The following is a 25,353-nucleotide window of genomic DNA, read 5'->3' on the forward strand; positions in this document are numbered from 1 at the left end:
GGTTCCGCTTTGAAAATTAAATCAAGTGATGTTAAGAAAACACCAGATCAGAGCTATATATTTTGTTGTTCGTGAGAACAATTTTGTTATAACAAATCTACATATTTTGTAACCTTCTTGCGCGAAATTTGTTATTTTTGTCACACTAGAGGATGTCATTTGGATGATCCCAGCTGAGTTAATCATGGGCAATAAGGGGTACAGCATTATATAAAATTGTTTATTATTTTTTTATAACAAATAGGGGTCCGACTTTGAACATGTCATACGTTTTCAATTTATTTGGATTATATCTTAGACTGGTTAGCCATCAATGGTTAGGCTTCAATGAGTTAATGATTTATATTTTTTTTCAATTCTTTGCTTAGTTTAATTAATATATGAAGGCAATTATCGAAAATCGACCTCTTTTCTCCCACAAGAATAACCTTCCATTAAAAAAAAAAAATTATTCCGATACGTCAAGAATTGAGGCCTACAGATTGATTTGTCCAAAAAATGGCTGAAAAGTGCCATTGTGCGCGGCGTCGCACAGTGTGGCCAGATGACATTTTTTGATTCAAAATTCTCTAGAGACCTGAATTTCCAATCGATCATCGACACCAATGGATAAGGTTGATCCTGAATAAATTCCGAAGAGATCTGTCTTGCCAAAATAAAAAAAAAAATTTTTTTTCGAATTACTAACCCTAAAAGAGGAAAAATTATCGTTAAACGCGAGAAACTTGTGAAATACTCATTATTCGACACTTATTTCTATCTAATAATGTATTCAACGGATTGAAACTACGAAACCAATCTCAACAGACACCTCGAGATTTATCGATCTTGAACCAGAAACCCATTAACCCAAAACTCATACGCCCAAAATACAAGAACATCAAATATAGACCTGTTAAGCACAAAACCGAAGGATTTTGAGTCTTAAGCCCATCAACCTAGAAATCTATCAATCCGAGAACTTTTTAGCTCACGGATGCATGAAGCTTAATATATGAAGTCTGAAAAGTTCTCGGCCTAACAATGAAAGAAAATTCGTTTTGCCGTGAAATATGTTTTATTTTTCAATATAATCTCCTGAAACTTCAATACATTTATTCCAACGTTTTTCCAATAATTCAATACCATCATTAAAAGTATGATTCCGCAAGGTTTTTTCGCTCTGGTGTATAGTGGTTGATCTAAGTTTCGTCAACAGTTATGAGACGACGCTTGAAATCCATTTTATTTTGCTTGAAACGATCCAAGCACGCTTGAGAAACACGTATTTGAATGCGTTTTTGGTCAATTGTTAGCAAATGCGGCACCCATCTTGCACAAAGCTTTTTCAACTGGTGCTACTACTCGAATGACTTGACAGATCGAATAAAATTTTACATGGATTTATATCAGGGATGCCACTTTCCAATACAATTATAGTTTGACAGTTTCTAATGCTATGTATGTGTCAGGTGTCGAAAACTTTTCAGACTGCCTACGTATATTAAGACCCCCAAATAGTCCAAGAACCCAATCTAGCCATAGCTAGACCCAAGACACTGTACTTTAAACGATAAACTTTTAAGACAAACCCTAAACCCATGAGCCCTGAAGCGATAATTTTTTTCAAAATGTCGGCTAGACAGATCTCTTTGGAATTTATTCAGGATCGACCTCACCCATTGGTGTCGATGATCGGTTAGAAATTCAGGTCTCTGGAGAATTTTGAGCCAAAATATGTCATCTGGCCCCACTGTGCGCCGCCTCTCTCGTGCGCGAACGAGCGAGCGTGCAGATACAGCTTCGATATCGACATCTCGCTGCGATATCGACCCCGCGGACTCGCGAGTATCTTTAAGTCAAAATATTGCTGCACCAGCGAGCGCAGCCGGTTACCAGGCGCTGTACGTAACAATAATAATCCGACTCGGTACACGAAGCGCAATGCAAACGCGTTGAAAATCACGTCCGCCAGTCGTTCTCCAGGCTGCGGGCGAGGCGATCGATAATTTTGCGCGGACCTTGACGCTTTGTAGCAGAAGAGGAAAATGGGATTTCTCCCTTTAATGAATACGGGTTCGTTACCGGGAAAATTGATACGCAGACAAGATCGGGAAGCTTTCCCGCCATTGAATTATGTAAGAGCAACGTTATGAGGCTCTCTTTTTCGAGGACGTCACTTCCTTCTCTCTCTCTCTCTCTCTCTCTCTCTCTCTCTCTCTCTCTCTCTCTCTCTCTCTCTCTCTCTCTCTCTGTCTCTTTGTCCCCTCGTTTCGATGTGTATCCTATTAAATTGCGGGGACAGAGGAACGTTAATCAAGAATTAAGTGCCGCTCGTTAAAGCAGTGAAACAGAGTGAGATTTTCTCCGGATGGCAATAAGAGCAGAACCCAGGATAGAGTAATCGCATCAAAGGGCGACTCGTACGCGAGCGTACGCGAGCACGTCAATCGGCAGGGAATCGGCCGGTTACCAGAAATATCGACGTGCTGGAAACATTTATTGCCCGCTGCAGAACGCGCAACAACGTCCCGTCAAGCCCGGGATACCGTATTCGACGGCGCGTTGAACCTGCCTGTCCGTCGCTTTTTCTCTCTCTGTCTCTCTCTCCCTCTCTCTCTCTCTCTCTCTCTCCCTCTCTCTCCCTCTCTCTGTCTCTCTAGCTTGTTTGTTTCGCAGTCCGTTTTCATTTGCCTTTATCCCTTTTAATATCGCCGATTCGAGCTGCACAACAGCTGACGTTAAGCAGATCATGTTACTGTCGTGAGAGTTAACGGCGGCGTGCGGCACGCGGCAGCGCGTCACGCGCATACAAACTGCCGCCACCATCGCCGCCGCCATCACCACCGCCGCCGCCGCCACCACCGCCGCCGCTGAGGCCTTCGCTCCGTTCGGACTCGTCCGCTTGTTGTTTTCGGCGACCCCGCCCGCCACTCGCCCTTTAATTCCCCGTCTCGTCGCGTCGATACTATCGGCAAATTAGTTCATTACTATTGAATCATCGCGTGTTAAGCGCGTTAAATTAGTTTTAATAAATCAGTCGATTTAATCGCATTACTACTATCGTCATAAATCTCCGGCCGATGATTTATTTAACTTAGTAATTTATCAGTTTCGCGAGATAAATTGCCGTTAAAACAGCGACTCGCGCGTCACGCGCACGCGCGCACGTGTAATTCTGTCGGAAACGGTGCGAAATATTGTGATCGATACCGCCGAAGGCAGTGCGCTAGAATTTTCCGAGACAGGAAGGAACGGCGGGACGTGGTAGGGAAAGAGGGAGGAAAATACAATTTGAACGCGAGAGGGGGCGGTCGAAGGCGAGATAGTCGAAACGAGCTTAGTTTCTTTCCTCCGGTGTCATGATCGGGCGCTGCTGACAGGCGCCATTCCTCCGCGACAAAATACGGCGGCCGATTTCGCATTATCGCGCGTCGCGTCGCGTCCCGTCGCCGCCCTTCCGTGGCCTTAATTATGCGAGAGCGGCGTATCTGCCGACAGCGGCGCACACGGTCATTTATTGCTTTCAGCGCGTTGTTATAGGCGTTGCACGTAACGCGGCGACATGCTCTCTCGATAAGCCGTGTGACCGCGGCTTCGGCTCTCCCTTTGCGCGGCCACTTCTACTTGGGATAAATGCGCGGTAAATATCGAGGTATCTGCAACGCAACGCTCGATCACGACGGTCCTTTTTTCTCCGTCTCTTCTTTTTCCACGCGAGAGAGAGAGATACGCGTATCTGGGGAGACGAGCAAACAAGCACGGATATTCCGAGCGCATCTTCGCTCCTTAGCATCCTTCGCGAATCGTCTCGGGGAATTGTTCCCGCGGAAAAGCATACAACGACGGAAATGTCGAGAGTCGGAAGTCCATTTCTACAAAATGTATACTTCGCTCGTCGCGAAATATTTGAAGATGACTGGAGGATGATACGTTCGTCTCGAAACTATTGTCCCTTCAGTGTTTGTCCTGTATTCGAAGCCACTTAAAGCGCAGCTTTGTGTGAGATTATCGGCCATTCTATTCCATGCTACTTTTGATAGGGACCGACTTTCGAATCGACCTGTGATAAGAGCATTAGTGCGCGGCGGCTGACCGGACGCCTTTCGCGATTCGTAGTCGATTCGCCGTGAGCTTTAATCCTGCGAATCAACGAGCGGAACTTTCTACGGATATCCGAAGCCGCTCGTTACCCTTACGCTCGCTCGTTTGCCGCGACGATATGACCCCGAGGTGTGCCGTGGGATAGAATTTTATCCCTTCTTAAGCATTATCAAAATGGACGGGCGCGCGCTATCGAAACGTAGAGAGAGCATCGTCGTAACTGTTATCGACAAACGCTCTCTCCTCCCCCCCCCACCGCTCTCGCTTCCCTCCTCCTCCGACTGGCCGAGAACGCGTCTACGGGCGGAATTGCGGCCGCATAAATTCGAATCACCGATGCCATCACCGGCCGCGGACGCGCACGCGGACGATCCCTTAAGATCGAGCAGCGAGGTAAACTGGCTAATCCTCGTCCTGCGACAGGGAAGGTGGCCTTTGATGACGAGCAAGCGTCCCTTTAGCCGATGGCCGAACGGTGCGAGTTAAAATAGTGAAAGTTTCCTTAACTACGTCCGCGGTCGTTACGCCAACGAGATGAGGTAACTTTAATTGGAGCATGTAAATATACTCTCGGCACCTCGTTTATACCGTTAAACGCGGGCTTCCTCCCGGCTAATCGGCGGGACTCTTATTCTAAATCCGGTTCCGTCCCGGTGATTTTGATGCACCGCGCGATTCGAATCGCGCCTCGATATCGCGTCATCGATGGCGCCGTTCGACGTGTGCTTCGGCTTTCAGAAAAATACCCGGGTATCTTTCCGGATAATGCCCGTAATAATCAGCCGGTCGGATGCACTCCCCTCCCCCGTCCCTCCCGCTCTCCCTCTCCCTCTCTCTCTCTCTCTCTCTCTCTCTCTCTCTCTCTCTCTCTGTGTCTGTTTCTCGAGCGTAGGAAATCGAAGATCCATATTGACAATCGTAATCCTCGACGAGGAGGAGGTTTCCGACTCGCCGATTCCGAACGTTCGCTTTCACCCATCACTTAACTTATTTCAGTAGAACGACTATCTCGCACGCAAATCGAACATAGACCCGCCCCGCCTATAATTCGTCGCCCACGTTGGCCTCTGCGCCTTAAAATAGCGGGGCGCAATAATGGCGAGGTGAGATGATGATAAAAAAAGCGTGTCGAGGAGAGGAAGGGAGGAGGAAGAGAGAGAGAGAGAGAGAGAGAGAGAGAGAGAGAGAGAGAGAGAGAGAGAGAGAGAGAGAGAGAGAGAGAGAGAGAGAGAGAGAGAAAGAGAGCCCGATGATTAGCTCGATTATTCCGCTCGAGAGCGTGTCACAGCGCGGACGATCGATTCGCCGCGTCGAAGCGCGATCCGAGGATTACTAGGAGGGTGCCGCGGCCGGTGGCAAACAAATTGTTTTCCCATAACACTCCTCGCGATAAACCGCGCTTGCACTTTAAGGCCGTGCAGCCGTGGCAGAGATCCAAGCCCGCTAATGAAAAAAGCGTGTTCCCGGCTATCGCGGGATTGTGTCGTGTTTCGCCGCGCGGTGCTCGGTGAACGAAGCACAGCGCGGGACGGAAATCGATAAGCGTAACGTGAGCCAACAAGTTCAGAAATTGCCCTTTTTCCAGCTCCGTTTGGCGTCGAGTCCGACATAATGGGAGAGCGAAAACCATAATAACGAAAATGCGATAACCCCCGAAGAATAAAATCATTGCCGCGAAGGCTCGTCGCGTTGTTATTAGAGACGGGCTCGCGAGCGTTGCGCGAGCAGTGTGTGCACTTTGTGCATACGCGAGTGCAGACGTTCCGGCCGTTCCGTGTACAATGTACGCAGATGCAACATCTTGCCGGCGACGACGAGGCGAGTGTAAATTTCTTAGCTGCCGCTGCCGCTGTGCGTCGCTTCTAAGCGTTAGCGGTTTGTCAACTGCTAATGGCGACGTAACTGCTTCGTTTTTTGTCGCGTATGTTCGCGAAGGTGCCGCGGAGGGAGGGGGGGGGGCGGAGGCACATTAAAAAGTTTAAAAGAGGATTACGTTAATGGGCACCCGTGTATCGTAACGTAAAGTACGCGGCAACACGCGGGGATTAACTCGGGGATCGCCCCCGGCGGGGGTGTGTTTTCGCGCTTCGCGTCAAATCGCAATCAGAGATTACAAAATGTTCCGTGCAAATAAACCGTTTTCCTATAATCCCTCCTATAAGCCCATTATAATTCAATGACGCTCGCGTAGCGCGACGGCTCGCGTATTTTCCCAAGAATTATTACTTCGTGCGTGAACAAACGCACGGAATTGTGCATCGGTGACGACTTCGCTCGTCGCGGTTTGTTCTTGTCGATCGCGCCGGCGCGCGACGAGTCAGTCGATTGATTGCTTGATTGACTGATCGGTCGGTCGCCTGTCCGCGCGATCGTTCGTTTGTTCGCCCGCTCGATATTCTTAACGCTCGTTTGTCGTCTCGTTTAACCCCATCATCGTATTGGTACAAACGACGCTCGCGCGCGCGCGAACGCACGTGCGCCCGCGACGACGGGAAAATTCGTACGAGAAGCCTGTATCACGATTTTTCACAACGTGCTCTGGAATAAGTGATTTATCATCCACGAGAACGTGTCCTCTCGCGAGCTTGAGCTCGCGCTTGCACACGGCGTGCGGGGTGAAAGTTAAGGCCAATGTCTATAGAAACTTTCGGCGCCGGAGAGATAAGAGAGAAAACTCGGGCGCGGCGCGAAGAAGCTCCGGGGGATCATCTTATTACCTACGTCGAGAGTGTCGCCTGTCGATCAACTTCGCGACAGAATGAGGGATTACGAGTGGCAGAACGCGCCGAGCAAATCCCACCACTGCGAACTGCCAATAACTCGTTGTCAGTCGCAGCACGTCTCGTGTCTCAAAACGGACGGCCGTATTTACGATGCGATTTCACGACGTAATAAAACAAAAAAGAGAGCTCACGGGATAGAGACGGGGACGGGGATGAAGGGAGGTAGGAAGGAGAAGCTAAATCGGAATCTACGATTTGTCTGCGCGAAAACTCGGTGCGATTCGAGGCCGTCGTAGGGTCGCGGTCGTTCCTCGAACTCGCGATACGGCGCGGCGGCGGCTCTAAAATGGCCTCTAAATGGTCGCGCGAAGCTTGAAATATCGACGGGCGCGCTGCGTCGGAAAGTTGCCGATGAATATTTCAAATCGTGGTCATCACGCGGAGACGCGGAGGGGTCGCTATTTTCTCGATTATGCTAACGATACGAGGGCGCGAGGGCGTGTCGGAAAAGACGCGACGCGATCGAATTTCCAGCCGCCGAGTGACGGTTGAATTTACAACCGCCCGTCTTGATATGACGAAATAAGAACTTTGGAAGTTCGGGCCCGAAGTTGGTTATCCTCATTACAGCACCGAGCACCATGTTTGCGCATCGATCCGCGCTGGAGTGGCGCGCGAACGGCAAATAAATCGTTTCCACATTATTCTCCTGCTGTAATTCGACAAGTTCGATTGTTCTCGATGTCACATTCGAGGCTACCAAAGTAGGTATCGCCGCTGATCGACGTCACGTAGAAAAGCGGACGACGAAAACTCTCGATCACGCGACTGCTCGAGAGAGAGAGAGAGAGAGAGAGAGAGAGAGAGAGAGAGAAGCAAAGAGATAGCTACAGAAAGGGGCTATAATTAAACGGAACTCGATCGGTCGGGATCCGGCAAAGCTCGAGGTTAATTAAACGGAAGGGAGAAACGCGAGATACACGCAGAAGTGTGTGTGTGTGTGTGTGTATGGAATTCGCCGAAGCCTCCGTGCTTTTTCTCGCAAACCGCGAGTTGACACTGGCAGTTACTGACTTGGAGGCGCTGACACGTAAGGAAACCGACTGACGAGTGACAAGAAGGGGCGCGAAGGGAAGTACGACCAAGCTCGCGCGAAAGTTTGTCTTCCACGAAGATAAATAGAAGCGAAGTGGGACATGAGCCTCTTTGAACCTCGTTGTCCATCTCGCGATCGTAACGCGGAGCGATGGCGCGGCGAGAGAACCTTTCTTCCTCTCTTTCCCCCCTCATTCTTTCGACACACACACACACACATACGTACATACACACGTTTTCTCTCTCTCTCTCTCTTTGTCTCTCTTTCTCCCTTTTCGCGCCCGTTTCTCGGCCAGAGGCGCGGAAGACGATAAATCCTGGTGCGCGGTTACGGCACGGAGGGCCGTTAACTCCCGATAATGGCTCTATATTAGTTTCGTCTCGTTTGATCGCGAAACTTTTCTTATTCTCGCGCTGTCACGGGATCACGTCCGACTATAGCGCGGCGAGCTCTACTCCGTCGCTCGCCGCCTCGATTAACTCTACCGTCGCTCTATCGCTACGGTTGTCACGATGTCGGCCAGCGGAGGCTGCGACCATCGATCGGCCGTTTGATCGCGCGTTTCGTTCGCGCGATTGAACGCACGCGATCGTGCGCGCGCGAGGACCGTCTTGCGTTGCGTCGTCAGCCGTGTCGTTTCGATTGCTCGTCGGGCAAATGGAGGATTTGTTTGCGTCAGCACAACCGCGCTGCTTGTCTTGATAAATCCCGAGGCTGTCACGCTGGAATATTGTTCTCCGCGTGTAGCGCACGGGAGAAAGATAGAGCGAAGAGAAGCAGGGCGAAGGGAAGCGGAGGATATGTTTACTCACGGGGAGTTCACCCTTAGAGCGAATAATTCCTGACACGCGAATAAATAGCAACTCATCCTCCGGTGTGGTTAAGGGCTGCGCAAAAGAGCGAGCGAGCGAGCGAGCGAGCGAACGCGCAACACTTCGGCGGAAATGACGTTTCCACGGGGCTTGATTTTGTAATTCAGGACTAACGATGTGTACACACGGGCTGTTCGAAATTTTCGTTTCGAAAAGCTCGTGGAAAAATCGATACCTCCGGACCGGTTTTGCGCCCGGATCTACCTGAGAATTTGTTTGGAAAGCGGACTTACCCCGGTACCGAAAACAAATGGCTCACATAAACAATTTGCGCGTAGCGATAGAAACAATGGTACGGATTAAAATGTTATATAACGTTACGGCTATTTTGTTGAATATTTTGTCAAATGAATGTTTTCATTAAATCCTCGGCGAACTTTGCAAACTGCACGGCCTGGTTTTTTTTTTCTGTTCCCGAGAATCTCGCGAACGCGCGTTGTGTACAAATTATTTTTCCTACACAAAGCCATAAAAGTTCGGATTTTTATATTGATGGAAAACACTGCGGCGTTTACAAATGCAACACTTTTATCAAGCGGAAATTTGATAAAATAAAAAATGAATCGCTGCAACGCGCGTTGTTATTCGCCTAGCAATGTTGAGTATCTGCGATAAATTCAGATTACCTGTCGTTTAATAGCCAGTTGGGCGCGTACACTCGTCATTAGTCAGACTTAATATCTATCGAGCGGTGGTCTCACGTTGAAAAAGAAAAAAAAAGACACGAAAAAAAGAGGAGAACATTACGTGGCTCGTGTCGCGCGCGTGTTTACGTAACGGAGAGAGCGCGTTTCATGGTGCCGCGCATTCGCGCAATTAATAGCTCTGATTTCTATGAGGCGCGCGTGTAATTTATTGTTCCGCGCCTTCTAGCCTTGTCGAAGGACTTGGCAGCGTTTCAGCCCGCTGGAAGTTGACCGAGGTCGTGCAGATATATCGACAATTACCGGGGCCGGTTCGCAATCTCGCTGATAAATTGCGCGTTATTATTTTCGCGCGAGTCGCACGTGCTTGCCGCTCTCCAACGACGGATCCGAGCGTGTGACGAATAAAGTCTAACGGCTGTTTATTAGAAGGTCCGCGCGCGTCATTTTGTCGCTGGAGCCGGACAAATTAAACGACTCGCTCAGCGAGACGTCAGGATCATTCCACGGAGGACATAAAAATACCTCGATCGTTTGCTTGCGTTAGCTTTCCTCTTTATCCGTTATCCGAATGGACCGCGCTCCGTCTTCGATTCGCGATTCTATTCGCTCGCGTTTCTGCCTTGTCGCCTTCTCCAACGATCGCGATACACTCGAACTCGACAGCGAGATTCGCATTTTTGCGACCGCCGCCACTGTGTGTGTGTGTGTGTGTGTGTGAGAGAGAGAGAGGGAGAGAAGGACGGAGGAAGGAAGGGAGAGCGGACGGCGTGATGCCGAGATCAGAACTCGGCGAAGGCAACACATTGTGTTCGGCGATGCGATCGCGAAAATTATCCGCGTGGCATTGAACCGCGTGCACGATGATAAGCAAGGCAGAAACAATTTAATACGGGGTGCCACACGGTGCGCGCGATCCGCGATCGGTGTATCGACGCGGAATCGAGCGCCGGCCGATATTTCGGCGCACGGCGAGCTATTCAGATGGAATCCCGGAGGCTCGGGGGAAAGCTGAAAACGAGCGCGCGCGCGACGCGGGCACCAGCCTATCGCGGCTAATTACGCGTAATGCGCCTCTGGGCAGCTTTGTTATTACACGCCGTGAAACACGTTACACGTTAAAATTTCGAGCGGCGCTCGCTTGCCCGCTCGTTCGCGTCCGAGCGTGAGTTATTACGATCGTGCGTTATCTCGCGCTTTAATCTTCGCGGTAACATTATCCTCCTCGCATTGTTCCGGGAAAGTCGGAAACGGGAAGTCTTCCTGAGGGAAGTCGAAGTTGAAATGTAAAGAGAGAGAAAGAGAGAGACAGAGAGAAGAAGCGAGAGCGAGATCAAGATGATGAGAGAGAGAGAGAGAGAGAGAGGGAGGGAGGGAGAGAGGGAAAGAGAGAGGTATTACCCCGTCCTTCTCCACCGCATGTGCGCTTTATGTACAACCAACCGAAGCAGACTTCGAGGTCGGGGGTAATGCATATTCTACGTACAGTAATACAGTGGCCTTCGTAGTAACTTCCACAATTTAACTCGCGGATATTGCGGTACATCACGCAGTAACGAAGTCCTTTGATAAGTCCCGCGGAGATTACGAGGACTTACGTTTCCGCGTCGACCGCCGCTCGACGTTTGTCCCTCGACTGCGAGTCTTTCGCCGTGGGCGCGACGAAGTCGCGAAGGGCCGGGCTCGCGATGCATAAAATCGCCCTTCTTTGCGAGTCGGTGTGTCCTAATTAACGCGAGCGAACGTTACAGCAGCGCCGTGTCCACGTCGTCGTCCAGGTCACCGGCTACGAGGCTATCTATATTTACGCGTCTTTCGCGACCAACAGCAGGCTATATTTAAAGAAGTTGCGCGCATATATAGATAAAAGGCACATATTACGCCAGGAATAGCTCGTCATTGAAAGGGTTAACCGACGTTGCCGGGACGTCCCGTGCCGCAAACGTTTGCCCTAAATCGCCGCATACGCTCGCCGCGATTTACTTCCGATAGCTGCGGTGGTACTTCCGATAGCTGCGGTATTACTTCCGATAAGTTCGGTATTATCCTGACGGGAATCGAAGCCGTACGAGGAGAGCGAGAGAGAGAGAGAGAGAGAGAGAGAGAAAGAGAGGAAGCGAATGTAGGAAGATATTACCTGCGTATAACATGGGAACGAGATCACCGCGTGATCTCTCTCTCTCTCTCTCTTTCCCGCTCCCTCTCGCTCTCTCGCTCTCTTGCTCTCTCGCCACTTGATGTGCATATCTCAGGAGTTCGCGTGCCGCGGACGTGCAGATGCGGAGAAGCACGCGCGAGCCGAAAGGGGAGAAGAGCAGCTCCCTCCGTCCTCACTCTCTCTCTCTCTCTCTCTCTTTCTCTCTCCCTTTTCCATCGACGGGCAACCTCCGGCAGGGATTTGCATGGAACAATATCTCGACTGATTTATCCCGTGGAACGACGCGACGGTTGGGAAAAGGGCAGACGTGTATCCCGAGGATTTATTTCTTCGGCACTTTACGCGCTGCGCCGCGCCACGTCGCGCCGCGCCGCGGCGAGATAAAAAGCCGGAATGTATCCGCGCGGGACCTACTTTCAAACGTCTCTCGTCAGTAGCGACGTCCGGTTTACAGCCGCTCGCACGCGGCTCACGATTCCCGGCGAGCGCGCGGGTATTCGAACGCATCGGGCGGAGCGGGGCGGGGCGGGGCGGAGCGGAGCGGAGCGGAGCGGAGCGGAGCGAAGCGAAGAGAATGCCGCGCCGTGCTGCACCGTGCAGCCGCGGCGATGCGTTTACGGGCTGCGCCGTTTAGTTTATATCGGCGCGGCGCTTGCTTCTCCCGGTCGCTGCGTGCAACGTGGGATTTACGGCCCGGCGTAAAGTCCGACTCCACTTACCTCGTTCCGCCTTCCCCTCGCAGTCGACGGGAGTCACGTGACCCGCGCTCGTCCCCAGGACTCAAAGGCGAACGTGCGCGCTTCGTGTGTCTCCCTCCTCCCCCCTTCCAACCCCTAACACGGTCATGTCCACGGCTCGTTGACGATGTCGTTGCCGGCGCGCACCGTTCCGCGGCAATCTCGGTGTAGCGTCGTAAAAATACTCGCCTATCTCGCGCTTCGTTCTAAAATGTATCCCCCCGTCCACCAGGACGACTTAAGCGACGTTAGGTTAGGAAGGTCATTTGGCCTCAATAAAGAGGTTATCCCTCGTCGGTCTGTGCGAAAGCGTCGCCGTGCGCCACTCGGCTGACACGATGTAAGCGCCGACGAAGAATCTCTCTCGGTGCGTCTGGTGTCGTTGAATGGGCGCTTCTCGACCTCTCCTCGCCTTCATTTACGCACGTGTGCGATTTTGCGAGCGGGATCGGGGTCAACGCGATAACCATCTGGACGGACGGGGGCGACGCGGAGAGAGTGGGTGCGGCGACTTTCAGCACTCTGTGTAATTTTCGTTCTTGTTCCATTACTCGACCGGGAGAGGGGAGGGGGGAGGGGGCGACCCGGGGGAAAATAGCGATGATGATTTCAACAATCTGGGAAAGAACGTCGTCGCGGCGACGGTGCAGGAGACGGCGAGGGCGTTGATGAATGCACGGTACCGCAAATGTTCGACCAACGCGCGTCTTGTTAATAATAAGTTAGCCGGCAGATGTGCTCGTAGATTGCTCGACGCGAATGGACGAAATTTCGGCACGATTTGGCGCGCGTCAGAAGCAGCGGAAACGTCACGGCAATAATTTACGCCAGCTCGCGCGATCCGATCGAGTTCGCGGTCGTTCCGTCCGTCGGGCTATTTGCTCGTCGATTCGCGGACGTTAATTTGGTCTCGTCGGCCTTTTGCTTAAATTAAGCCGCCGGAGCTAATTTCGATGACTCGGGATATACCCGCGGGGGCGAATACGTGCGCGGGGAGTAGAAGGAGACGCCGAAGTTCGCGGGAGAGACTTCATCGTCTGTGTCGTTAGACTCGGGTATATACACACGTACAGTTGGCTGACGAGAGTTTCATCTCGCCAAGTTCGGCCGGGTTTCCGTGCAGTAATTACTTGTAAATCTCTTACGAATAACGTTAGACGCGAGATTAATTTCGCGCACGAGAGAGTGTAACAATTGATGTGCTCCGTGTGTACTACTACTACTGACGGCACGTGTGTAATTGATCTCATTGAGTTCAGTTGCGTAACGCGTTATCGATCACGGGCAGCCCCGAAGAGACGATCGGATATGATTCGGATTTTCGCACTCGGATTCGCGAGACATGTCTCATTTTTTTAAAGCCAAAGAAATTTCGATTCCACATTAACCTCGCACATTTTGGCCAGTCCGAAGAATCAACGGAGAATCTCAAGAGACATAACATTCTCCCTTCTAAGTTCGATGAAATCTGTATAGTCAATGGAATTTCGAGCCGGGTTCGTTCGAAAGATATTCGACATTCCTCCCGAGCGCAAAAAGATAAGGAGAGACGACCACAGGGGAGAAATTTCGGTTCTACGATACATTAACCCTGCAGAAGCCCTGCAGAAGCGTCGACGATTTTTCGCTGGTCTGCCGAGTTCGATAGAATTCGCAGAATCTATGAAGAAATTTCGACTCGACGGGAACCAAAGCAGTGCTCCGCGATCGTGTGAGTTAAAGGAAAATCGGCGGCGCGCAGCCGAGCGATTTAATTTCGTTTCTGGAAATTTCTACGCTTCCTTCCACTTGTCCGGAAGGAGGAAAAATTTCATTTCATTTCGCCGACGCTGCGAGCATTGAGATGGCGGTGAGAGAGAGAGAGAGAGAGAGAGAGAGAGGAGGGGGGGAATGGATCAAACGTACGTCTGAACTTTTCTTCATCGCACGTACATACACATGTACGTACACGTGTACGCGCGCACACGCGAAGCCATTTCGCGCGATGCATTATTTATTTGGACGCGATTGGATTGAAATTGTTTCTCTTTAGCATTCCTTCGAGCGGTCCGCGGCAACTTTACTAATTCTGAAAACGTTTCCCCGGGAAACTTGATTAAAACCGGCACAACAAACTAGTCCGAATAAATTAATTGACTTTATGCTTTTCGCGTTCCTACGGAGGGCTGCGAGAATCTCCGTCAAATTTAATCCGTCAGATATTGCAATCGGTTTTGCGTTTCTCTCCCCCTTTCTCTCTCTCTCTCTCTCTCTCTCTCTCTCTCTCTCTCTCTCTCTTTTTGCACGCTCTCTCGCGTCTCGGTGGTTGCGATACACCGCACGGCGCGTATATAAATTACGGTGAATTATAAAATTATATTGGCAACGGTGCAGTGTGGTGCATATTTACGGGTTTTCTGTATTTGCAATTTCAGGCCGTGATCTCGACGAGGATATAATTTACCGTAAATCCGCACATTCGCTCGTCGAAATCGAGCGAAAGCTTTTTTGATGCGACGACACGAACCGCGACTGCGATTCGGCCATGAGCCGCTCGACTGTCGTGTAACTTTGATATTTATTTTGACATTTTTATCCAAACTGACGTATTTACACGCGTTTAAACTTTTGTTTGAAATACCGCAACGCAACACCGAGACCCGGCGGGGATTCCTTTTTCACGAAAAGATTGACAATATTTCCGCTATTATTGCGCGAAGATATATCGGAAAAAAAAAAAAAATATATATAATATATATGTATATACCACGCGAGCGTTTCGTCGATAATATCGCGCGGCTTGCGATTTAACGGTTCTAATGGTTTTTATTCACGACTCACCCACCATTGAGCACGTGGACGAGGACGCTGGCTGACTCGGCTGTGGATGGCGCACAGGTGTAATTGCCGGAATCGGCCGGCAGCGCTCTGCTGATCAGAAGACGTGACGTTCGCGTTTGCTTCTCCGTCACGACGCTAATGCCTCCTCGTTGACTGTAGTTTATCACGTTGTCGCCCTTGTACCTGCGAAATTGTCCGGAATAATCCGAATCGTTAGCGACGCGCGTAAAACGTCGCGCGGGATGACGTTGTTTCTCTCGCAAACTACGCTGAATTCTCTCGCCGCGCCGTAATGTGAGAGAGAAGGCGAAAATTGAAAGCGGAAGAACAGAAAGCAAAGCAAATGAAGAAAGATCGAAGAAGTCGTGAATATTGCGCGAATGCGCGCGCGCACGTGAATATTTACGACGCGAATCTACAAACGAAAGGATTCTCGGATCGGCGCATTTGCGGCACGCTGAATTTATGGATTCTAAAGACCATAACTTGGAGGAGTAACTCCATCGGAGATTCACTTTATCGGAAATTCGCTTTATGGGCTCTCGCGTTGAGAAATTTTTCGATAAAGCCAGATCCTGCGGCCGCTATCGCAGCCGCAGTCGGTGTCGGCAGCCAGTGTAGATTTGGATTTCGCGAAACTGCGAGCCCCATTGCTCGTTCCGCCCGCGGAACAAATTCAATCGCACTATCGTCAAGGGAGGACGTTCAAACTCACCAATAGATGAAGGATGGTGGCTCCGGCGTTTGCAGTACGATGCAGGTCAGATTGATGTCGCTCCCGCTTTTGATGTAGAGCTCCGAATTGCCGTTGATCTTTGCCTTCGAGACTGCACACGGAACGGAACAAAGTTAAAGTGGTTTTTGACCGGAACTGGAGCGGGGTCGACAGAGAGAGAGAGAGAGAGAGGGAGAGAGAGGGAGGGAGGGGGGGGGAGAAGAGAGGGGAGGAGAGCCGAGGCAAAGCCCTGCGTCAAGAAGCACGGTCGCGATCTTCCTTAAAACCGCTGCAAAGCTGCAATTAACCCCGCGGCCTCGGATAGGAAGCGTACGGAATCGGCGGCTTAGAAATTCACTCCGGTAAAACAAATGACTTTCGGAAATCACTATTAGAGCGCGCGGAATTCGCGATCGCTTTCAAATACAATCCGACTGAGCGGATTCTTCTCCCTTTCTCGTTCTTTATTAAAGGCAATCGCGAGCGTGATTTCAATGCTGCCGCGCGGCTCGCCGTAGCGAACTCGTTATCGCTTCTGAGGGAAAAATAATTTCACGCAGAGTTCAATGGTTCGCTTCATTTTTCATCTCGAACCAGCGAAGCCGAGAGAAGCTCAGCGGGCTTCACCCCGCGGAGTTGGAGCGGAATTTACTCGACAGAGTCTTTCGATCGAGAGTCTTGTTAATTGTGCAAGGAGAAGGAGAGAGGAGGGGAGGGGGCAAGGAAGGAGAAACGGAGATACGTATGTACACAATACGTACCCACTACACTCAGGTTGAACGCCTGACTGATCTTGGGCTCCGTCGAGACTTGACATTCGTAGATCCCGCTGTCCCGCACTTGCGGCGAGCTGATCTTCAGGGTCCACTCGTCGCTGCCATCGCTGTGCAGCGATTGGAAACGCTGGTCGTTGGTGTACGTTAGGATGCCAACAGTGAGGATATGCAAATCCCGCTGCCTGATCCACGAGACCTGCGCATCAAGAGAAGACACTTGCTGCTGCAGCGACGTCGATCGTCCTGTACGTTTCCGCCATTGTTTTGCGCCGACGTTCGCAACACGTCTCTCTCTCTCTCTCTCTCTCTCTTTTCTCGCTAGCTCCCGCATGCTCTGAGACGAGGGGACGTGCGGCGGAAATGTCGGAAAAAGCCGAGATTCCGCCCCTAATCTAGCCAACATCGACGTTCTTTACTCTCTTGAGAGCCTCCGGACGATGAATTTACGCTCGAGCATCCGATCGAACGCAAGAAGAACCTCGTCCGGACCTCGTCGTGACGTCGGTTAAAGTGAGGTGGAGGTGCGCGAATTTGTAAGATTCGCCTTCGTGATCTGCGTCGATCACGCCTCACTTTGCAAATGCGAATATCCGGATACGCGCGCGCGCGCGCGTGTATGAGTGTTATTGGGGGTTCAACGGGCTGGCTGTGAATGGTGGAAGCGAACACTGGGCGAAGGGGGCTCGCAGCGAGGAGAGAGATAGGCCAGGACGGGGTGGGCTATAGAGTAGAGCAGGGTAGGGTGCGAGAGAAATTTGATTTATCGGCGATTACGATCGGTGATTGGACTCTGACGGGTTCCTGTGCGTCATGCGGTGATGCATGAGCAGCGGCCGATAACGCGTAATGTCACCATTCGCCCGGTGACCTATGCGCCTACCCGCGAAATTACTTTGCATTAGGACCGCGAGTGATGAATACCGGGTTAAACAGCGGCCCCCGCGCGAGCCGCTAATCCCACCAAACTGCCGGAAAAATTGATGCCGTGACGGCGAGTATTTTGTGTACGCTCGTGTGTACGGATATGGCGCGCGCGCGCGCGGCCCACCTTTGACCTTTTATACGAGGCTCGCCGATACATCACTTTAGCACTTCGTGTGACTGACACGCGAGCGACGGTTACGGAGACGTTAATCGAATGAGAAGCGACACAGAGTGCGAGTATGTGCGCGTGTTTCATCATCGGAGGTGCATTTTATTGAAGGAAAGAGAGAGAGAGAGAGAGAGAGAGAACGAAACCGCGAGGAAGAAACGAATATATATGTGTGAATTTGGAGAAGAACAAAACTGAATTTTCGCCTTTCGGCGCAACACGCACACACACACACACACACACACGTGCATAGGTTTCTTCTCTGCGACATAGGAATTAGATCGTGTAATCATTTAACAGGTGTCTGTCAAGTGTGAATTTTCTGTCTGTACGCCTCTCCGACAGGTTCCGTCACGAGTAACGCTTCACGGCACGATGAACACGGTCAGAGGTGTCTTGACGTTAACGAGATCATATGTTAATGTCCTCCTGTGTAACTCGCTAAATATGCGCGGGAAAGTGTACGCACGTCGAGCCGCGAAGAGTACTTATACTTTAGCCCGTCGAGTTTGCGAAATAAAGGCAAAGGAGATGGAAAAATAGGAGCAAAAAAAAGAAGAAGAAGAAGAGAAGAAGTTCGCCGAGAGAAGGAGTTGGAGGAGTGATGGCGAGCGAGGGCGCGAAGTAGGTTACCATAAAAGTGCGAGACGATGTCGCGTGAGTAAATGAAGAATGAACTCGCAAGCGCGTCGCGCACACCATCTCTCTTTCTCCTTCCCCTCGAGTGGTAACGGGCGCATTAGCAGAAAGAGAGAGAGAGAGAGAGAGAGAGAGAGAGAGAGAGAGAGAGAGAGAGAGAGAGAGAGAGAGAGAGAGAGAGAGAGGACGAAGCAAAGTTTGTCGGCGAGCGAGCGATTGCGAATTAATGCTCACAAACGCCGCTCACGTAACTGCGAATTTATTTGACGGCTCCAATCGCCGGCGCGACTTGGATTGTCCGGACGGCGTGCCGCGCCGCGCAGCGCGCGACAGAATTTATCGACGGACCCGGAAAGCTGGATCGCGATAGTCCGGAAAATACACTTCGCGTGGCGCGAAATAAAAAGGAAAATAATTGGAGGATCGCGCGCTAATCGAACGGATGCGACGCGCCGATTTAATTTTGCACGGTAAATTTGTTTGCGTTTGTGTAGGTGGGCTTTTGTCATCCTGCGAGCGCAACCCTCGCAAACGACATAAAATTAAATCGCGAGAGCTTGTTGACGCATAATCGAGCGTTAAAGCCCGTCCACCGGGCTTTACATAATTTACGTAATAAGAGGGTTAGTCGGTTAATTGATTTTTTTCTTTTTTTCCCCTAAACGCGTCGACAACACCGTCGACCGTGCTACGCGCGTTGTCTGTCTCAGGCCATCAAAACGTGAATCCATTATGAAGTATTCTTCACTATTTCACTAAATTTAATTCATTACGTAGCGTTTTTTCTGCCTCTGAAAGTTTAGCACCTGCCTTTTATTTATAACATACTGCTGTTGTCTGCATTTGTTTTTTATAGGTTTGGTTCAGTTGGGAGTGAGAGAGCGAGTGGACGATTTTGGATATTTTGGGCGCGGTATCAAAAGTGACAAGAACAGTCCGCGTATTTGCAAAAATAGATAAAATGAAGCATTGGATGGACGCGCGTGTGAAAAGAGAGAATTCCGAAAGAAAAGATACTCGACAGAAAATCACATTAAAAAAGAGAATACCTTGCCGAATTACGCGTTCGAAGAACGCGATAAGAATAAGCGCTTTCCGCGAAAGCGAGAATAATCTCCGGGGAATCGAAATCGCGATGTTTAACATACTCGCGATGTTAATCCACATCCCCATGTAGACGCCATGCCTCCAAAACAAGGACACTGTTATTACAACGACGACGACAACGGCAACGACGAGGACGACGACGGCTCTTGATAAGGAAACTTGGGACTTACCGCGCGATCGCCAAGATTGCGCACCCTGCAGTGCAGGTAAGCGGATTGCCCGACGGTGGTTGTGGTATCCCTCTTTGTCGTGTTGTCGAAGTAAGGCTGACTAAAGGGTTGCTCCCAATAAGAAGACGGAGGATGGTGCTCCACCACCGATCTTCCGTTCTTGGCCGCGCATTCTGCCAAAAACAATAAGGCTCGTTAATAGGATTTATTTATCGCCGTACCTTAATGGAATCATGTCGCGCGATATCAGCGTCCGCGTGAAACTTAAAAGCCGTGAATAAGTGAATTTTCCCGGTGGCTCGAGGCGGTGGAAATTTGTGAGTGACTGTCGGTGCCTAATTAATCGAGACATCCGCGAAGATTACGTGAAAAGATAAAGAAGAAAGACAAAGGATGGTACAGTTTGCTCGATATCGAAAGATCCGGTGTTGTTTTGTTGCAACAGATTGAAAAAAAAAAAAACGCTCACAAAGTTTGGTTGAAAATAGAATCATCCGACGACGAATCATCGATAATCGCTGGAGACTCCGAAGCTAAATCGCATCGCACGGCGATAACGCGGTAAATTATGCGTTGCAGTGTCGCATCGGGACGCCTGACAGAGGAACGGGATTTCGTCGGGGCTGACCGAGACGCGAAACGTAACGTTGTTAACACTCTCTCGTTCTCTCTCGCGTAATACGTCGGTCGCGTGGCACGCTGCCGCGCCCCACACGAGAGAATCGACTCTTCCCGCGACGGAGCGAACGAACGTCACGTTGCTTCCCGCTGCTGGGGAAATTCCGGCGAGTTTGAACGGTGGCTCCTGAACTCCCCCGGAATGAATACAGAAATTCAGATTCCGGTGCACTGTTCGCGGTGTCGTAGTGGACGAGTGAGCTGCGCGAATGGTCTCGTGGCGGAACATCCTTTGGGAGTTCCAGCTCGAAAATTCCTTTCCTTGTGCATCGCACGGGGGAGCGGCGTATCCTCGAGCGACATGAGCTTCCCCGTCGACGAGAAGCCCCCGTCCGGATGACTGGGAATTGCGAGATTTACTGGGAGAGGGCGATCACAGTGATTAAAGAGGTTCGTTCGTTAGGAAGGTTACCTTAAAAGTGCGCACGTAAGGCGACATGCTCGTTCCTCGGACGCGAATTTTATCACCGCGCGCGTTTATCGCGCGCCGTATCGCGCGCGTGAACGACCTCGACACGGCCGTTTCTCCCTCCGTTCCCTCCTACTCAGCCCGTCGTTTTTTTTTCCTTTTTATACGAATCCTTGTTGGAGCGCGCGATTCACTCGAGAGGAAGTATAAATCAATCGGCGATCCGCGCTCTACGGCAGTAGCAACGCGCGGAAATAATAATAATAATACGCTGATCGTAAGAAAAAAAATAAAACGTAAAAATACGCGGGGGCGATAATAACGAGACGGAGAGAACACCGAGCGCCGAGCGAGCGCCAATATCGTCGTCTCATTAAAGATACTTAATAGACCTCGGGGCGCGCTTCAGCCGCGCATCTTGCCGCCGTTGTTGTTTTTTCACAGTAACGATTCGCCGCGCCCGCGCCGGTGCGGTGCAAAATTTCTGCAACGGTCCCTTATCAACTTTTTCCCGGCCGTATCCTCGTCTCTCCGACCGCTCGTCTGGCTGATTACTTTATTCCGAGAAAACGATACTCGCCCTTGTCTCTCTTAATTGCCAACGGCGTAAAAACTTTCGAGAAACCCTTTACGTGCATTATACGAGGTTTTAGCGAAGTGAGAAAATTCATGAAGGGACGCCGTCAAAGAAATCTTTATTCTCTCGCTAAGGCGAGGTATAAGCGCGATGTTTAGTAACTGCGATACTTAGCAACTACGTAATATAACGGCGGCTCCATTTGTCGGACGAAGTTTCTATTCGCGTCGCGTTACCGTCAATGTGATTTGGACGTCGAACAGTCATTCGGACGGTTCCCATCTCCTCTTCGCGATCTAACGCACGCTTCCGGAACACCGAAATGGGTCGTTGCGTTGCGTAGAATTTTAAGTGACGCGAAAATTGGATTGCGCATTGCAAGCTCAACAGCGAGCTCCGTTTCAAGATAGAACGACGCTACGGACAGAACTGAAAAGATAGTCATCTATTAATACGATTCTCCCCCTCCCCTCTCTCTCTCTCTCTTTCAAATCTCATTTAGCGAACAATCGACCGATATATTCTTCAAATTAACAGCCGCAAATTACTTCGGCCTCAAGGAAATTTCGCTAACAACTATCCAACTATTTAGAAAGAAAAAGAGAGAGAAAGAGAGAGGGAGGGAGAGAGGGAGAAAGAGAGGGGGAGTCGAGCCCCGTCTCGATATTTCCGCGCGGCCGGAGCCCCGCGCGAACTTGCACAATGCAACACAAAAAGATACCAATCGCCGACTGTTAATCGGGTTTTTCGCGTTGCAGCCGGTGCGGCGAATGTGAGATGGGAGCGACTGTGTGGGGGTGGAGGAAGAAGGGGGTCGATGAAGGCGGCAAAAAGTGCTTAAAAACTGCGAGAGACGAGTGGCTCGGGAAGGATGAGTTTGTTAACCCGAACTCCGCGCTCTTCTTCTTTCTCCTCCGAGGAAAGTTCGAGACGGAGAAACTCCGTCGGTGGTCGAGGGGTTAACAGGGGCGATGGGGGGAGGGAAGGGAGCGCGAAAAGCTTCAGGTGTTTGCTAATGGCCTGCGGCGCTGAAACCAATCATTCGTCGATGGCCGGCCGGCCGGCCGGCCAGCTGGCCCTCACCGGCGCGGGCGTTCCGTTTGTTCAACCGTGGCGTACTTTTTCTGTCGCAGTCTCGTCAGCGTGAACGGCTCTCGTTTCCATATTAACGCGAAACTCGAAAGAAATCCAACGGCGAATACCGCCGCGGCCCGGCTACGCTTTTTCATCGGGCGCCGGACACGAGCGTCGACCCGGTTCCCTTAATGTACACCGGCCGGCCGCGGTTTTCGGCGGGTCGCGCGGCCGTAAAAGGGGGAGACTCGATTCACAAGCTCGAGCTCTCGAGCGGGATGAAAATCTCGATTTACGTCGAGTGAATCGCGGCGATGTGGTCGCACGTTGAATAACGATCGCACGTCTCGTCTCGAGATTAATCGTCCGGCCGAGACGAGACCGAAGCGGGCTGTGCGCGCGTGCGCGCCCCGAAAAGTGTAGGTTGAAACGAAAATTAGAAATTTAGATAAATAATTCGCGGAGCCGTCGCTTTGAGGTACGCCTGAGGTCGCGTCTGCTCGGCTTATAATTAAATTGCAGAAATCAAGTTTCTCCAGAGAGGTCCCTCCGCCTTTGATATTCGTCCGGAGGTAACTTCGTCGGCGCGAGTTGCAGGCGACGCGACCGCCGGTAGTTACATCTCGGCCAGCCACTGACAGATGCAAAAACTCGTATTGCCCGAAGTCATATCTCGACTATCTTCTTCTCTAAACTAATTCAAGCGGCCCGGCCGAGGACGAGGACGTTCCGCTGAGGAAGAAAAATTTGCGGAACGCCGAGGAGAAAAATGACGTTACAGCCGGACGGTCCGGTCCTGCGAGTGATCGCTTCTCTCCTCCTCGTCCTCGAGGTATCGAGACATCGGCGCGTTCCAAGGGGAATCAAAATCACGCAGCTGCGTGAACGTTAACGAGGAAAAGCTATCAAGACAACGACGACAACGACGACAGCGGCAACCGCGACGATGGGAAACGAGAGAGACACGGAGCCCGGCGAAGGGAAGCATTTATTCGCGAAACGGATTCGTTTGTTTAGTTCCTCGAGACAAACGCTCGCTCGCTCGCTCGAATGCGTTTGTTAGCTACGGTAGCAATCCGTTTGAGGAGATTACGACGAAGAACGCGGGGAATGTCGTCGGAGGCGTCCGCCTTTCGCGAAAGTAACGCAACACTTCTCGTTGAAATCCAAGTAGCTTATGTTCCCGGCCTCTCAGCTTGTTCAGTCGCGAGGAGAGCCTGAACAAGGCGATGTGTTTTCGGATTCAGGACGTGTCGCGGACGTCTTCGCGTCGGAGAGACACGCACGAAATTTTCCCCCGCGAAATCTGCGAAAAAGTCTAGAGAGAACTTTCTGTTTAAGAATGTGAAGAAGATTCGTATGTTACTACATTGTACTCTCTCTCTCTCTCTCTCTCTCTCTCTCTCGCCTCCCAATTTCTGCCTTTATTTCCTGCTCTTTCTTTTCCGTTCCATATTTCTCGTCTCTATTTGAGCCACTTCGATTTTACCTTGTCATCACGGTTGTTACTTTATTAAATTGTCGCTGATTGAGCCAATTTTGTCCGAGAACAACCCGAATCACGCGGTCAAGAACAGCCAACAATGAACACGTTCGTTTTTCGCGCATCAAAAAACGGCAATTATCTCGAACGAGAAACCGATAAATATCTACCACCGCGCGGCGATCTCCATCGGGGCTACGTGTTAAATAAACTGGCCGTCTGCCCGGTGAATTTATAAAAATCGTTTTAAGCCGTGATATTAATCGCGACGAGTTATTTAATAACATCGCGGTCGCGGCCAACCACCATCGCTTCAAAGATATTGATCTGACTTTACCGATATTATATGGGATATCCACTGAATAAATTGGATATCGATTGTCGCCGATATTATCGGGAAACACTTCCGGCAGATATAGAAAGTAAAATTTGGCTCTCGCCGGATTGACGACGATACACACGCGGGCTCGCCGAGGAAACGCCGAGGAAACGACAGCACGTATTGATGACAAGCACGTGTCTCTCAAATATCATCGCTCGATCTCGTCGTTGAATTAGTCGGTCGGTCGGGTGAAAAGCTGAGAACACGTAAGGAGGAATCTCGCAACTCGGGGAAACCGTTCGACGCTAAATAACGCGCGCTGTGCTCGCGCTGCGTCAGAAAATTCGCAGGACAGCTATTTAAGCGCGCTCGCGGCATCCATCGATCGCATCCGCGATTATATCGCGGGACGTTTTATGCTTGCGTGAATCAATTTTCCGCCCGCGGTATTGGAGAAACCTGAACTCCAGCCGCACGCGAAACTTTCCCGCGGCTGCCGCATCCCATAGTTGCGGCTCGAAAATGTCGTCAAAGTGTTTGCCGTAAGTATGGCGCGTAACACGAAGCCTCTCGCTAAAATCTAAGTGGCTTACGTCTGCTCTGTGCGTCCCATGTATGTGCGCTCCCTCATGTGAGAACGGAGTTCCTTCGACGTATCGTCGTCGTCGTCGTCGTCGGCGGTAAAGACTCGTCTTCTCTCTCCGTTTTTCTTTTCTACGTCGTATCGAGCCTCCGTATCGGCGCACTTACACGCGACGTTCAAGCGCCTATTTTTTCTCCTCCCCAGCATATTTATTATTGCGTCGCGTGCAATTATTCGTGAAACGCAGTGGCGTGCAATCGATATCAACGAGAGAGAGAGAGAGAGAGAGAGAGAGAGAGAGAGAGAGAGAAATCTGGTTTACAGAGGATCGTTGTTGTGCAACGAATACGAGACCGATTTCGTTAATTCAACATTTTCCATCTTCAATTATATTCTCGTCGACACGCGGAGCTTCTATCTACGGCGAAATATTCTGAATTATGTACGAACAGACTCAGCGAATGATTTTATACATGACATGGTTTTTCGAGGGAACCTCAAATAACGCATCAATTATAACTCGGGTGATACATCAATAAGTCATGACGGTACTGCTGCGAGTGTCTCTAAAATTACGTGTTTTCACGGTATACA

At 50.6% G+C, this 25,353-nt stretch overlaps 1 protein-coding gene across 6 annotated transcripts in view; it reads right to left on the reverse strand.

Moving 5' to 3' along the window:
• The window catches only part of LOC105190040 (hemicentin-1), a 205,937-nt gene that overhangs the window by 13,344 nt on the left and 167,240 nt on the right, over positions 1–25,353 (reverse strand). For all 6 annotated transcript variants that reach the window (XM_025300672.1, XM_025300668.1, XM_025300670.1 and 3 more), the window contains 4 exons: positions 19,634–19,806; positions 16,610–16,820; positions 15,849–15,960; positions 15,138–15,316 (listed from right to left, as the gene is read on the reverse strand). In XM_025300672.1, the coding sequence (XP_025156457.1) occupies positions 15,138–15,316; positions 15,849–15,960; positions 16,610–16,820; positions 19,634–19,806 (675 nt within the window). The remainder of the gene's footprint in view (positions 1–15,137; positions 15,317–15,848; positions 15,961–16,609; positions 16,821–19,633; positions 19,807–25,353) is intronic.

The sequence above is a fragment of the Harpegnathos saltator genome, unplaced genomic scaffold, assembly GCF_003227715.2.
Source record: "Harpegnathos saltator strain DR-91 unplaced genomic scaffold, Hsal_v8.6 scaffold38, whole genome shotgun sequence".
In the NCBI taxonomy this organism is placed as follows: domain Eukaryota; kingdom Metazoa; phylum Arthropoda; class Insecta; order Hymenoptera; family Formicidae; genus Harpegnathos; species Harpegnathos saltator.